Source organism: Nycticebus coucang, chromosome 2 (assembly GCF_027406575.1).
Source record: "Nycticebus coucang isolate mNycCou1 chromosome 2, mNycCou1.pri, whole genome shotgun sequence".
NCBI lineage: Eukaryota > Metazoa > Chordata > Mammalia > Primates > Lorisidae > Nycticebus > Nycticebus coucang.
The window spans coordinates 171,418,221-171,433,668 of NC_069781.1; the positions used below are offsets into that span (position 1 = coordinate 171,418,221).

Here is a 15,448-nt window from a genome sequence, read left to right on the forward strand (position 1 = left end):
AACTGTGGGACTCTCCATGCCTCTTAATACCTTCAACCATGTTGCCATGAAACTCAAGCTAACATTACATTGCTGTTGGTGAAACTTCTTTACCCAGTTCAAGACTTGGGTACAATTTCTTACAATGTCACCACCATCCCCTTGCTATGAGTTATGCAGTAACTTTTACATAACTTATAATAGCTATTATTAATAGTTGTTACAGAACGATTACAAGCTCTGTAATAACAACCAGGCACCACACAGATGCAGATGAATATTAAGTATGAAATGACAGCCAGTATACAGCCAGGCATGTCAGTTATCTCCTAATCTAGAAGAGTCCGTGCAGGGTTGACCACAGGGGTCAGAGAAGGAGGGCATGTGGAGAGGCAAGGGTGGCTTGGGGGCTTTATTCTCAGCACCACTGCCAATTCAATCATGCATAAATAACTTTTTTTTTCTTAAGAGAGACAGAGTCTCACTTTATCACCCTCGGTAGAGTGCTATGGTGTCACACAGCTCACAGCAACCTCCAACTCCTGGGCTTAAGCAATTCTCTTGCCTCAGCCTCCCGAGTAGCTGGGACTACAGGCACCCACCACAATGCCCAGCTATTTTTTTGTTGCAGTTTGGCCGGGGCTGGGTTTAAACCTGCCACCCTTGGTATATGGGGCCGGCACCCTACCCACTGAGCCACAGGCACTGAATAACTTTTATTAGTTGGCATTTTCCAAGATATTGGAGAAAAGAAACACTTCTTCAGTGAATTGTTACCACCCAGGTTCAAGTCCCTTCTGCCCTTGCACGGTAAATCGATCGTTGGTTTTGTAAAACAGAAAAGATTTAATGGCAAGACCACTGAGCAAGGAGGCAGGAGAATAGCTCTCAAATCCATCACAAATTCACCTCCTTGAAGATAAGGCTTTAAGCGTCTTTATGGGTCAAGAAAGGTGGGAGGGGGTAAAGTACAGGGGAAGGTGATTGGTGGTGGAGAAAAACGAAGTAACAGCTTTGCCCTACGGAATCTTAGTTGGGGGTTCATGGCATTCCATAGAACATGGAGGCATTCACATGATCTGAGGATAGAGTTTTTGGCCCTTTGACGTCAAAAGGCCATTTCTCCGGCACAGGCCCATTGAAGGGTCAGTGGTCTCAATTGGTTTGAACTGGACAACAGGTGGCCCAAGTTCCTGAAAAATAGCTAGAATAACCATTTCCATAGTGACTGTGAAAGGTGAGTTTCAGTGTTTTAACAGTAAGGCCTTCAGCTACCACACCCTTCAGCTTTATGGAAAAAGGAAAAAATATAAAACAAAGCAAGCAATCAAGAACAAGCAGGACAGGCAAGCCTGATCAAACTAACCACTTAGTTTCAGAACTTCTTTTGTTTTTTGTTTGTTTTTTATTTTTTGAGACAGAGTCTCATTTTGTCACCCTTGGTAAAGTACCATGCATCTTAGCTCACAGCAACCTCAAACTCTTGGGTTTAAGTGATTCTCTTGTCTCAGCCTCCCAAGTAGCTGGGACTACAGGCGTCCGCCACAATGCCTGGCTATTCTTTTTAGAGGCAGGGTCTCACTGTTGCTCAGGGGGTCTCAAACACTCAGGAAATCCATCTGCCTCAGACTCCCAGAGTGCTAGGATTACAGGTGTGAGCCACCATGCCCAGCCCGGTTTCAGAACTTCTGACCTAAAGTTAGGACAAAGCATTGGTTTTGGCCTTGAATAAGGCACTGGTTGCTTAGCAACGTGATCCAGAATGTAATTTCAGGAGAAAAGAACTTTTGGTTAAAAAAAATTCCTTACCGTTTCAATTACTAAAACCATATCACTTTATGGCCCTTGGGAAACTCAGTTCACTTCTCAACAAAGCCAAACCAAAAAGCAAAAGAAACAGATGAAATATTATACTACAGGCTCAGCGCCCATAGCTCAGTGGTTAGTGTGCCAGCCACATATACCGAGGCAGGCAGGTTCAAACCTGGCCTAGGCCAGCTAAACAACAATAACAACTACAACAAAAAAAATAGCCAGGCATTGTGGCGGGTGCCTGTAGTCCCAGTTACTTGGGAGGCTGAGGCAAGAGAATTGCTTAAGCCCAAGAGTTTGAGGTTGCTGTGAGCTGTGATGCCACGGCACTCTACCGAGGGTGACATAGACTCTGTCTGAAAAAAATAAAAAAATATTATATTACAAATGGGTCCAGTGGAAATGAACACACATTGGAGAAATAGACCCAAATCATTTCCATTGATTTAAATTTTTCATTGTTTTGCATCAACCATCATCAAAATCCTAAAGACAAACTTGGAGAGACATTTGGAAACATATTGACAATACTACTTAGTATCAAGGTGAGAAGAGGAAACGATTAAACAATATATTTTCTCTGGAGATGAATCTATATTTGGGACAGTTTTCATGTTGCTGATATACCTACCTTCATCCATCAAATTTTACTGGAAAAGGTTATAACAGCTATGAAAACCCTACCAGTAAAGGAAAAAGAAAACATGAATTTTACGAGATACAATATCTCCATGATTCACTGAGTTTTGGATTAGCCCCTGTATTTGTTTTCTATGGCTGCATGACAAATTACCACAAATCTAGGAGCTTAAAACACCACAAATTTATTATCTCACAATTTCCACAAGTTAGGAGTCCAGACTGGAATGAACTGAGTTCTTAGCTCAGGGTCCTACAAGGCTGACATCGGGTTGTCAACCAGCTGCACCCTCATCTGTAGGCTCAACTAGGGAGCTACCTGCTTCCAAGCACCTGCAGTGCCCTGGCAACATTCATTTCCTCTTCTTGAGGCCTTATGACTAAACTCCCCATTTTCTCAGCAACTAACAACAGGGGATGACTCTCAGCAACCAGAGACCACTCTTAGATCTTCACATGTGGCCCATCATAGTTCACAACACCTCTGTTTACTCTCAAAATCTAGAAGAATCTCTCTCCCCCTTCAAATTTTTTTTTTAATTCTTTTTTTTTAACTTCTTTTTTTTTTTAATTAATTAATTACTTAATTTATTTGCAGTTTCTGGCGGGGGCTGGATTTGAACCCGCCACCTCCGGCATATGGGGCCAGCGCCCTACTCCTTGAGCCACAGGCGCCGCCCTCAAATTTCTTTTTTCTTTTGGAAGTCACCTGGTTAGGTCAGGCCCAGCCAAGATAATCTCCCCTTTTGTTAACTGAATGTCAACTGATTAGGGACCTTAATTACATCTGCAAAATTCCTTCTGCTATATTACACAATGATTGTGTGAATGAAAGCCCATCATATTTACAAGTCCTATTCACACTAAAGGGGAGGGTATTATACAAAGCAGATGCCCAAAATGGTAAGAATCTTGGAGGCATCCTAGAATTCTGCCTACCATTGTCCCTCACTCATGGTGTCCCTATTTGTGACCTATGAATTAAAGAATAATACTGGGGCGGTGCCTGTGGCTCAATGAGTAGGGCGCCGGTTCCATATGCCGAAGGTGGTGGGTTCAAACCCAGCCCCAGCCAAAAAATAAATAAAGAATAATACTCCATTTTCAATACTGTTATAAGCTATATATGTGTACTTTCCACTGAAAGCAAAGTATCATCATGTATTCTAAAACTATTCATATTTAATATTCATTGAGCACCACTATATGAGCTTGTGATCTAGCCCTTGTCTAAGTCCCTGGTCATTCTGAAAGCTTACAGTTAGTAACTCTAATGCCTTTCCCTGTTGCTCCATCTTTAACCATACCCCAAGCCACAAATTGCTTTTTAAAATCTTACCATATAGCTGCAATTTCAATTTCATTATTTAGTGTGACTTCACAACATTTGAAGAAGCTGCTTTCCAGTAGATCCATCTGGAGACCCACACTCAGCAGATTTGGGGCTTCTCTTCATTTAACCCAGGCCTCCGAGAGCAGGGTAAATGCACCCCAACTTCCAAATGGTGGGATGACAGCCACTGTTGGGAACTGAGATTTCTAAGTGGTAGACAGATAGCACTGTCTTAAATTGAGAATTTATGTTAATGTCTTAGAAAAATGTAACTACTTGTTGAAATCCAGGATTTTAGGGTATGAGCAAAGCTAAAAGTAGGAATTTAAGACTTTTAAAAGTGATGATTTTAGAAAAAAATAAATAAATAATAGTACAGTGGCTAGCATATGGAGAAAATGATGATGGTGTTATCCCAGTTTAGGACACATTGTCACATGCGAAATTGGTAGCAGTAAATGAACTAGTGAACTCCTTGAGTATTAAAAATAAATTATGCTAAGTGAATCTGGCTCCAAGAAACCTGTCTCACAAACGTTACAGAAGCCCACTACGCGCCAACAGTTAAGTGTCTCTGACACAAGCCAGTAAAGCACGTCTCACAACACACTCAGGCCACAGAGTGTGGGAAAGTGCGCGGGGTGAGGGCGGAGATGGAGGGGGCGGGGTCTCGAGAGGCGTGGTCAACTCACCCGCGGCCAGCGTGCGGGGGCGTGCCCGGAGAGGGGTGGGTCCATGCGGCGGAAGGCGGAAGCCGCTGAGGAGTCATGTGACCCGAGTAATATGGCCGCTGCCTCTTGAATGCCGCCGGTATCTGGCGGGAGAGGGTCGCGAGAGTCGTTAGACGGCCAGGTTCAGGTGTGCGGGAGGGATCCGGGCCTGGGTTCCAAGGCGCAGCGGTAGAGAGAAGCGAGCGGGCCTGGGACGACGTGGTCCATGAGCCGGCGCCGGGGGCGGCGTGGAGCCGTAGACTCCCGTGGCCCCGACGCGGCTCCAGCAGCCGCGGGCTAAGGAGTCGCGAGGCTTCTCAAGCTGCCACCATGAACCCCGAGAAGGATTTCGCGCCGCTCACGCCGAACATCGTGCGCGCCCTGAATGACAAGCTGTACGAAAAGCGGAAGGTGGCAGCGCTGGAGATTGAGAAGTAAGACCGCCAGGACACCTCCCTGGCTGTGCATCCCCTGGCTGCTCTGCTCTAGAAGGGAAGCTTGCACACCTTCTCAGCCAGTGTACTTTCCCAGGTTTCAGGCCCTTAGCGCGGTACTTTAAGAGAAGGAGATTTGGAGTCATTTCTGGGAGTCCCTGCTTTGGTCCTGACTGGCTGTGTGATTTGGTCCAAGTTTTTTAAGATCCTGGTGCCCCAGCGAGCTGCCTTCAGAATTAAGTGACATAATGTATTTGTAGTGTTTTGCACAGTGCCTGGCACATGGTGGTTCTTGCAGTGTGGCAGCGCCACCTCAACCAGCAAATGAGAGAGTTGGCCTCTGTGATGGGAGAGAAATCGGAAGCGGGAGAATTTACTATTGATGTTGACCTGCCTGGTTTCTTACCCAGCTTCTGAGATTTGGAAGGGGCTGTTAGGTGACCGAGTGGAGAAACAGGGACTGAAACCTCATGATCTCAAGGTGCAGAGAGTGGTTTTTATCTGTCATAACTCTTGTCCCTGCAAGTGGAAGTAGCGATCATTTGACCTTTTTTGCTTCTGCATTACATGTATGTGTAACAATTATCTGATATTTTATTTTATTTCTCTATGTACAAAACAGGAACTATTTAACTGGGAAGGCTATATTAAGATTTTTTTTAACTACTGTATTATTTTACTTTTGTGTATTTTTCCCCAGTCAAATCATGTGGGTGATTTTAGAAGAATGGAAAGAAGAAGTTGAGTGTGGAAAAACACCGATGTAGGAGTCAGAAAAGGTAGATTGTAGTTCATCCCTGTCCAGTAGGGTAGCTGCTGGCCATGCATGACTATTTAAATTAATTTACTAAAGATTAAATACAATTTTAAAGTTTTGGTTTTTCAGTCTTATTACCCATATTTCAAGTGTTCAATAGCCACATGTGGCTCTTGGCTACCATATTGGGCAGGACGGATTATGGAACATTTCTGTCAGTAAAGAATGATCTGTTTGGCTTACCTAATCTATACCATGGTGTAACACTCACTCTTTGACCTGGGGCACAATAATATAGTTAATAACTTTGGGTTTATTAGCTGTACTGTTGACATTTGGGAGCAGATCATTTTCTTGGTTGTAGTGGGCTGTCCTGTGCCTTGAGGTTTTTCCCAGCATCTCTGACCTTTACTCACTAGATAACAGTAACAGTCTGTCAGTTGTAACAACCAAAGATGTCTCTAGACTTTGCCAAATGTCCCCTGAAGGTGCAACATGGTCCCAGTTGAGAACTGCTCCTACACTGGCTTTGGATTTAAGTGTCCTCCTAAACTAAAGGGTTTGGACCTTGGTAAGAGGACCTTCCCATTCAGCTCTAATATCCAGTATGTCCACAACCATCTAGTTGCCTCTCTCAGCAGGCAGCACTTTCTTGGCTGTTCGCTAATGCTAGCGAGTCTTAATGAGCATTTCTGTACTGACTAGGGGAAGCCAGAGAGGATGTGTAGGTGTGGTTTCACATCCATGAGTTTTGTTGGCTTTGAAGTTGCCTTGACACCAGTTTGTCCCTCACCCACTCTGCTTCTCAAGAATATCTGGTTTTATCATAGTTTGAGTCATGCGTCAAGCCCTCGAATAGAGGTATTCATCTCAACATTATTGTTGCTTGCAGCACAACCCGTGTAAGTGCTGTCACTCTGCCGGCAATTCTGTACAGGTTTTGTCTTTAATGGGTTCATTTTTTATTGGACATTACTCTTGATTTGTGGGATTCAGAGAAACTCACTAGGGCCTTGAGAGCAGAAGTCCTGTGTTATTTCTCCTCAGCACTTAGCACAATGCCCAGAGGCATTTGATAATTGGTGTCTGAATAAATGAACGACCATGTGTCAGGGTGCAGTCTAAGGACCTTGCTGCTCAAAAGTGTGACCTACACAGAGCAGCATCAGAATCACCTGGGAGCTTGTTAGAAAGAGATTTTCCAGCTTCACTCCAGACCTGTGAAATCAGAATCTGCTTTTTAACAGGATCCCTGGGTGATGAGTGTGCGCATTAAAGTTTGAGAAGTGCTGGTCTCACAGACCCTCCAGTCTATTTCCAGCCTTGCAGTCATGTTTGGAATGAGAAATGGCTGGCCAGTTTAATATGTTCAAGAATGTATGTTTTCACAGGTTGTTCAGAGACAGATAGTGATTTTTTTCTTGGTATTTGTCCAGCATTTTGGATGTCTGAGCACTATGTCAGGTTCACATAGAATATTGTACATACAATATTGTGTATTTGAATATATTCTTCATTTCGCCTGGTCAGAGTGACCCTCAGCCAAACACAGACTGTTAACTAAGCTCTCACGTAGGCTGTGGACACCTGATAAAAGAAAAGTCAGAATACTAGCAGTTATCTGTAGCATCACATGCTTCAGAAATGAAAGTGCTTAGTCCTATTCTTGGTAAGCAGTCTTGCCAGGATACCCTATTTCTTGAGCGCCTGCAGGGCATAGTGGTTAAGAGCAGGCACTGGAGTCAGACATTTAAGGTTCAAGCTCCTGCTTACTAACTGGGTGACCCTGAAAAAGCTTATTACCCTCTCTGCCTCCATTTCCTCATCTGTAAAATGAGAATAATAATAGGATTCATAGGGGTATTTGACCTCATGTTGTAAAGTGCTTACTTAGCACAGCACAGTACTTGGCATGTTATAATTGTTATATAATACACTGTAACAGAATTGTTATATAATTGTTCTAATTATTTGTAATATAGATTACATGATTGTTTTGTATCTTATCACCTTTCTTTTTGAGACAGAGTCTCACCATGTCGCCCTCATTAGAGTGCTTTGGCATCACAGCTCACAGCAACCTCAAACTCTTGGGCTTAAGCGATGCTCTTGCCTCAGCCTCCCAAGTATCTGGGACTATAGGTACCCACCACAGCACCTGGCTATTTTTTTGTTTTAGTTGTTATTGTTGTTTAGCTGGCCTGGGCCAGGTTGGAACCCTCCAACTTCGGTGTATGTGGCTGGCGCTGTAACCACTGCACTATGGGTATCGAGCCATCTTATCACTTTTTGATAGGCAGAACAATGACTTCACAAAGATGTCCACATCCTAATCCCTGGAGCCTGTGAATATGTTACGTTATATAGCAAGGGGGAATTAACATTGCTAATCAGCTGACCTTCAAATAGGAAGATTATCCTAGATTATCTAGCGGGCCCAATGTAACCCCAAGAGTCTTTAAGTGTGGAAGAGGGAAGCAGAAATAGTCAATGTCAGGGTGACGTGATATGAGAAAACTTACCTAGTTACTGCTGTCACTGAGGATGGAAAAGGGCCACCATCCAAGGAATGTGGGAAGCCTCTACAACAGCGGTTCTCAACCTGTGGGTCATGACTGTATTAAAGGGTTGTGGCATTAGGAAGGTTGAAAACCACTGCTCTAGAAGCTGGCAAGAAAATGAATTGTCAGGCTCACGCCTGTAATCCTAGCACTCTGGGAGGCCAAGGCAGGTGGATTGTTTGGGCTCAGGAGTTCCAGACCAGCCTGAGCAAGAGCCAGATTCATCTCTACTAAAAATAGAAAAACCAGCTGGGCATTGTGGCAGATGCCTATAGTCCCATCTCCTTGGGAGGCTGAAGCAGGAGGATTACTTAAACCCAGGACTTTGAACTTGCTATGAGCTATGACATCACAGCGCTCTAGCCTGGGTGACAGAATGAGACTGTCTCAAAAAAGAAAAAAATAATAAAATAAAAATGGATTCTCGCCTAGATTCTCCAAAAAATAACACAGGCCTGATAAATTTTAGCTCAGTAAGACCCATAATAGTAAATTTGTTGTGTTCTAAGCCACTGAGTTTGTGGTAATTTATTACAGTAGCAAATAGAAAATGAGTACAGCTCTATTGTCGTTGTTTCTAAATCTGCCACTCCTAGACTGTGAGCTCCCTGACAGCAGGGCCCCCGCCTTCGTGTTACCTTCATATCTCAGTACCTGCCAGCATGTGGCAGTTGTCAGCAAAAGGCTGCAGCACTAACTGCCCATTGGGTTTGGCCCTGGCTTTTCCAGACCAAGTAGCTTACTGTCCACAGCTGCCTTGTCAGCCTGAGCCAGCAGTCATGGTGAGATTTGATGAGGGATCTCTTTAGAGGAAAGCTCCAGAGGATGGAATATATGAGTCTGCCAGAACTGCCAAGTACCACAGACTGAGTGGCTAGACACATTTATTCTCACAGTTCTGGAGACTGGGAAATCCAAGATCAAGATGCCAATAAGGTAGGTTTCATTCCAAGTCATCTTCTCTTGGCTTCTAAGCGGCTGCCATCTCATGTGTGCATCCACGACCTCTTTTGGATGGGAGTTCGTGGCTCTGATGGCTCTTCCTGTAAGGACGGAGAGATCAGAGCTTCAACTTGTGAAATTGGGGATGAGGGGACAGTTAAGTACATAACAGTGGTCACAGTGAAACCTGGGAGTAAATGTGTAACAAAATGCTATCTGCCCCTTTGGGCCGCGTAGGAGGTGACGCGGAAGGTGGAAAGAAGCTTCCCTTTTGCCATTTTACACCCCTCATTTATTTTACACAGCTGCCCTGTGAGCTAAGTGGTGGTATCCTGAGGTTAAGTAATATTCCCATGGCTCCACAGCTAAAGCCTGGCTAGAAAACTCAGGTTCTTAATGTCTCAAAAGGTTTCCTACGTGAATGTTTCTCTGTACATGTCATACAAGAAGTATATGAAACTTGGACATCTCCACGGTGGTTTTAGCTGCCACTTTCGGTTCTCCAGAGCTTGTCTGCTCAGTGACAGAGCCAGTACTGTGTATGGTGTTCCAGTGAGGGCTTAAAACCACTCACAACAGGGTTTAGCACAATGACAGGCCTCTCAGACACTAAAAATGCAGAGAGATGATGCTCGGCTCAAGTGAAGAACCCCATGGATCCAGAATCTCCAGGCCTGTGGTACGGTATTCAGTGACCAGAGTCTGCTGATCACTGAACACACACAAACCTCATTTCAACATGACTATACAGCCTCTGATAGGATAAGTCATTCACGTTAAGATTTTTTTAGAATGACTGTTTTGGATTTTGTGGGTTCCTGATTTTAGGGGATGTGGTTATTGGTCAGTTCTAATGAAAAGGTTGGTAAGACCCCAGGCTGTCCTCCCCAGGAGTCTAAGGTGGAGGAGGAGGAGAAATGCCCGCAGGCAGTGTGGCAACCGTGGGGGCCACCCGCTGTGCCAGGAGGCCCTGTGAAGCTGCAGCCCCTCAGCCTCCCTGATGCTGGGAGAGCCGATGCCCTTTGTGGTCAAAGTATCTAAGGTTCTTGAACTTCACGTTCAGAAGCCAGCAAATGTAGATGCTCTGCAAGGTGACTCAGGCTTTGCTTCCTGAGGGGATAGGTGGGAGCCCAGCTCCTGAATCTGCTTCCCTGACTGCTGGGGAGAGGGGGGGTGGGTGTTATGGGAAGGGAGTCCCTAGAGCTCTGTGATCAGTAAAGGTTGAGCTATAGTGTTTGACCAGGCTCCTTTTTAGCCTGTTTTGTCTATGGAGAAGACAAAACAGTCATGCATCACTGGAGCGGGTTATATTCTGAGAAATGTGTCATTGGATGATTTCATCCTGATGCACACGTCACAGAGCACACTTCCACACACCCCTTGGCTGTGTGGTCTGGCCCAGGGCTCCTCTGTGCAGTGTGTTACTGTACTGAGCGCTGGAGGCAGTTGTAACGCAGTGGTATTTGTGTACATCAACATATCTAAACATAGAAAAGATTCAGTAAAACTGATATTATCTTATGTGACTGCCGTGGTCTATATGGTCTGTCATTGACTGAAATAGCCTCAGTGACTGACACATGACTGTAATCATATTGCCTGACAACTTGAGGCAATTTTTGGAATGCAGGTCAAAATTCCACCCAGCTCTGCTGTTTATCAGCAGTGGGACCCTCAGCAAATTGCTCAATCGAGGCACTGCAGGCTAGCAGCCAGGGGCTATGTCTTGGCCACAGATCTGTTTAGCTTGGCCTGGATCAGAGAGTATCTTAGATTGAGAAATCTCACAGTGAAATTCAGGGTTCCGTTAGGGAGTCGGGAGATGTGGTCCTGTGGGGTTCCGTTCCCACGTAGCTGATCAGCAGGCCCTTTGCTACCCGTGCTGAGAAGTTCACCAGAGCCTGTCGTACCTCCCTGGGCAGCCTCCTTTGTAGCTCCAGCCTGGCTGCAACAAGCACTATTTTGTCTGGAACAGTACTTTGAAGGTGACTGTAGTGATATTTGGCAGTTAGGTATATAGCACTTTTTCTAGGGTGAATCACAAACTTAATTGTTCCATCAATTAGTTCTTAGGCCTTTTCAAAAGGCTTTTGGCCCTTCCTCAGAAGCTGGTGTACTGGTTTTCCCCATTCTTTTATTAGAGACCAGTGAGCAAATGGAAACCACATTACTTAAATACTCAGCCAAACGGATGGAGACATCTCCCCAGATTCCGTTTGGGACATGGCTGCCTGAATGTGGTAGGTCGCGTAGGGACCAGGGCTTACCAGGGAGAAAAAAGGCAGCAGCCCCAAGACCATGCTGAAAGTTTCCTATCACAGGCGTAACTGTCAGCTCTAGGTTTATCCTAGTATTCTTTTTTGGAGCCAGGAACATAGGAGGTGCTCAACCGACCTTTATTGAGTGTACACGTCTCACGTGGTATGTGTGAGATCACAGCCTGCCTCCCTAATTCTGGCTGCACTAATGCTGTTTGCTGCTAAGCGTATGTGGTGCAGAGCACATACTGTGCGTTATCTAGCTCAGTGCTGTAGAAACGGTGTGAAGTCCACCTTGCCACGGAGGACTCTGAACACATGAGAACCTGCAGGCAGTGGCCAAAACCTCTGCCACCCGCGACAGAGTCTGGACATCACCAAATGAAATGGGATGGAAGTTAAATAAGTGTAAAGTGGCTGGCACTCAGCAAGCATCCAACAGGTGGTAGCTGTGATATTTGGGAAGGAGGATAAAATAACATTATAGGTAAGATTTCAGACCTCGGGATCAGAAAAACCTAAGTTTGGTTTTTAAGCCTGTCATCTGCACGTTGCATGACTTTGTATATGTTTCTTACCTTTTCTAAGCCTCAGCCATAGAATGGGCATACTAGTACCCATCTAGGTTTGAATTAGATCATACTATTGCCTGCCACATAGTAAGTGCTCTGCAAATGATCACTCAGCTCCTGCCTTCCCAGCAGGAGACTGGCTCTAGAGCTTCCTTTGAAAAGATCAAATACACACCTTACCTGTGTTTACCTTACCAGCAGAGACCACGGTTGACAAACCTGGGCAAAGTCCCATGCTGCTATATTGATGCCACGGGGGGCTCTGCAAACCCAAGTCTAACCTGCTGGGCTAGATCAAATACACACCTTACATGTGCTCCCTGGGTGGGTGGGGAGGGGTGCTTGAGGGATGCCTGAACACTGGCCCATATGGGAAAATGTATAGAGAAAGTTACATTCCACTGGGGGCCTCAGTTCTGCCCCCAGGAGTTGGTCTGTGTGGGGCATGTTCAGCTTGCAGCTGAAGTGACTTAAGGAGGTGGGAGAGAGGAACTGAAAGACACTTGAAAGAGCATGGACTTTGTCATGAGTTCAGACCCTCTGTGACCCTGGCAAAGAGACTTAATCTCTCTGAGGCTGCATCAAGTCTGGAAGATGAGAATAAGAGTAGCTGTGGGAAGAGGTTGTCCTGGGAAATAAGTGACCCCTGACACACTTAGCATAGAGCAGGTGCTTAGGATGTGGTTGCTTCACTATCCCCAGGTACCTGTCACCGTACTGTGTTATGGAGACGAAGAGGTCCAGTGCAGGGCTGTGGCTGTGCTGCTGAGACTGTGGCCCCAGGTTCTCCCTTGGCTGATGGGGACCCAAATGCCTCCCTCCCTGTCTGTGGCTTCTCCTTTGGTCCAGGAGGGTGGGTGGTTGCTATGTGTGGTCGTCAGCACATGGAGCGTGGTGTTGAGAGCTTGGAATTTGGCAGTGGCCCACTCTGGGGTTTGTGTCTCCTGGGTAACAGGTGTTTCTGCCATCCCGTGACACTGCTGACAGTTGAGCAACCTCTGGAGGAGGCACCGCCGAAGGCCTGTGACCTTTGCATCAGTGATGGTCTCCAGGGATTTGTGATCATGAGTGTCTCTGGGCCAAACATGAACTTCAAAATTAGTTCAACTTCAGATCCCCCACCTCTGGCTCCCAGCCTGTAGATGAAAGGATGGACAATGTGGTCTTTTGAAGAGAAACCAGGGAGGCCCAGGTTTTGAACTTCACTTACTCTGCTTTCCCTTATAGTTGCTTTTTTCCCTCTCTGCACTTGCCCTGTGAAGTAGAGAGACGGAGCCACAGGCCGCTGACAGGAGCAATTTAGGAGCACACAGTGAGGAGTCAGAACTCGCCTCCGCCCTCAGCAGGTCCCGACACGTGCATCTTTCCCAGTGACCAGCAGCAGCTCTGGGGACCTGGCCCCTTCTCAGTGTGCATTTTGGGTTCCAGTAATGAGACCCTTTCTCCTATTAAAGGATAAGACCAGGGGCCGAGGACCATCCACATGCAATATTGGTGAGCCCAGCAGATTAGACTTAGGTTTGCAGAGCCCCCCGTGGCACCAATATAGCAGCATGGGACTTTGCCCAGGTTTGTCACCTGTGGCCTCTGCTGGCCTTGTGACAGCTATTTACTGATTCCCCACCTACTGCGTGCAGAGCTCTGGACTGGTGCTGGAGAAGCAGAGATGGTGGCACCAGCCCTCAAGGTCTTTAAAAATAGGAATACACACACGAGAAGGAACTTAACTGGTGACATCTGATAGTGCATTGCTGGGCACAGTACAAGGATCAGGGGTAGTCGAGAAAAGTGGGGGCTTGGGCTTGATGGACTTTGAGGGCTGGATGGATGTGGAAGGGAGTGGGAGTTTTTCCAGAGAGAGGCTGATAGGGGCAGAAAGCAGGGCTGGCTGGAGGAGACACTTAATACTGGGGACCGGGCAGGAAGACTATAGAGGACAGCCGGGCCCTGTTTTGATTGGTCCACGTGCCAGATAGGGAAGATGGGCTTGAGTCCTGGAGCAGATTCCTCCTGCTGGTGACCCAGGGGTTGATCTGCCTCCAGCCTCAGTGCTCTCCAGGCTGATGTTATAGGCAAGAACATAGCTTTCCTCCAGCCATTGCCTATCTACCTGGAGAAGAACATTCTACCCTTAAGCACAAGTGTACAGAGAGTAGCCACAGGACTTGAAGAGAGGGCCGTCATCTTTGCAGTGGCCTGGGGAGCCCCGAGTTGAGTCCTAGTAAGATTCAGGTGGGACGGGCCTCCCAGTGGATGTCAAGCGAGGGCAGAGGTGCTACTCAGCTTTCACAAGGAGGTGGGGAGAGAGTGCGGAGCACAATGTCCCTCTTCTCCCTTCCAGAGGCCCTGTTACTCTTGCAATCTGTCACTCGACATTAGAACCACATTCCTTGCGCTTTGTAGCCTTCCTGACTCCTCACCACCACCAGGATTAAATGCCACTTCCTTTACTAGCATTCAGGGTCCTGAGCCATGTGACAGGGAGCAGCTTCTGCAGGCTGTTGCCCGCTTCTCCTCCTGTGGCCTCTACTTCTGCCAGGACTGGCCCTTCCTTCCTCTGAGCCTTTGTTCAGCCTCAGCCTGTGCAGCTCCCAAATGGAGCCCTCTCGGCACTGACCCTTGGGAAGCTGCCCCACCGTCCCTCCCACCAGACACAGGGCGTTCTCTTCCTTGCCTGCTGGGTCGCCTTCCACTCTTACTTGGTTTTGTTCTCTGTTTACACTGTAGTCCTGAGTACTCTCATTTCCTCCCCACCAGGGCAGAGAGCCCCTCAAGGGCAGAGGGGTGCATCCCACATGCTGGGAGAAGCACGCTTTCTGGTGGCCCAGTGAGTGTGGCCCGAGACCAGGAGACAGAAAAGCCTTTGGGTCCCTGGCTGCCTGTGCTGCTGTGCACGTTGGGTCTGCTTTTAGATCCCTTGCTGACATCGCAAGGATTTCCACACCCAACACCTGGGGCCACCCTGACTTGTACCAAGCAGAAGCACATCCTGGCCCCCTGGCAGGCTGTCTGGGCAAGCATGTGAGGCACAGCTGCTTTCAGTGGGCTTTGACACTTCCCCACATCCTGCACTTCTCAAGAGCAAGGAGACCAGGTTCTGGACCTTACGGAATTAGGAGACCGAGTGATTTTTGTCGAAGACATTTAAAGTCTAAACTAAAAACAAGTCACCCTTAGTTCTGAGTATATTCACAAATTGGTTAGGCAGTATGGAATATCCAGTTTAATCCCTTTTTAGGATTGAAAAGTTTGCTACTGCATTGGCTGGGAATCGAACCCGGGCCTCCCGCGTGGCAGGCGAGAATTCTACCACTGAACCACCAATGCTCCAGCTGTCACCAGCTGTGTGGACACCTCCCTTTAACCCTGTGCTGGCTTAAAGGCTAGAAGACTGGTCTCTGATGCTGCCATGTCAGCACCACTGCAGGAACAGACAGTTTAGCCTCCAGAG

At 46.7% G+C, this 15,448-nt stretch overlaps 1 protein-coding gene and 1 non-coding gene across 3 annotated transcripts in view; one reads left to right on the forward strand and one right to left on the reverse strand.

The window, feature by feature from the left end:
* Positions 1-4,525: 4,525 nt before the first annotated feature.
* The window catches only part of VAC14 (VAC14 component of PIKFYVE complex), a 98,462-nt gene continuing 87,539 nt past the window's right edge, over positions 4,526-15,448 (forward strand). Inside the window, exon 1 of one of the 2 annotated variants that reach the window (XM_053606981.1) lies at positions 4,526-4,907. In XM_053606981.1, coding sequence (XP_053462956.1) covers positions 4,804-4,907 — 104 coding nt within the window. In that variant the 5' untranslated portion in view covers positions 4,526-4,803. The remainder of the gene's footprint in view (positions 4,908-15,448) is intronic. The other variant, XM_053606992.1, reaches the window with a different exon arrangement.
* Positions 15,254-15,324, reverse strand: TRNAG-GCC (transfer RNA glycine (anticodon GCC)). The gene has a single exon. It is a non-coding gene; the product is annotated as a tRNA-Gly (tRNA).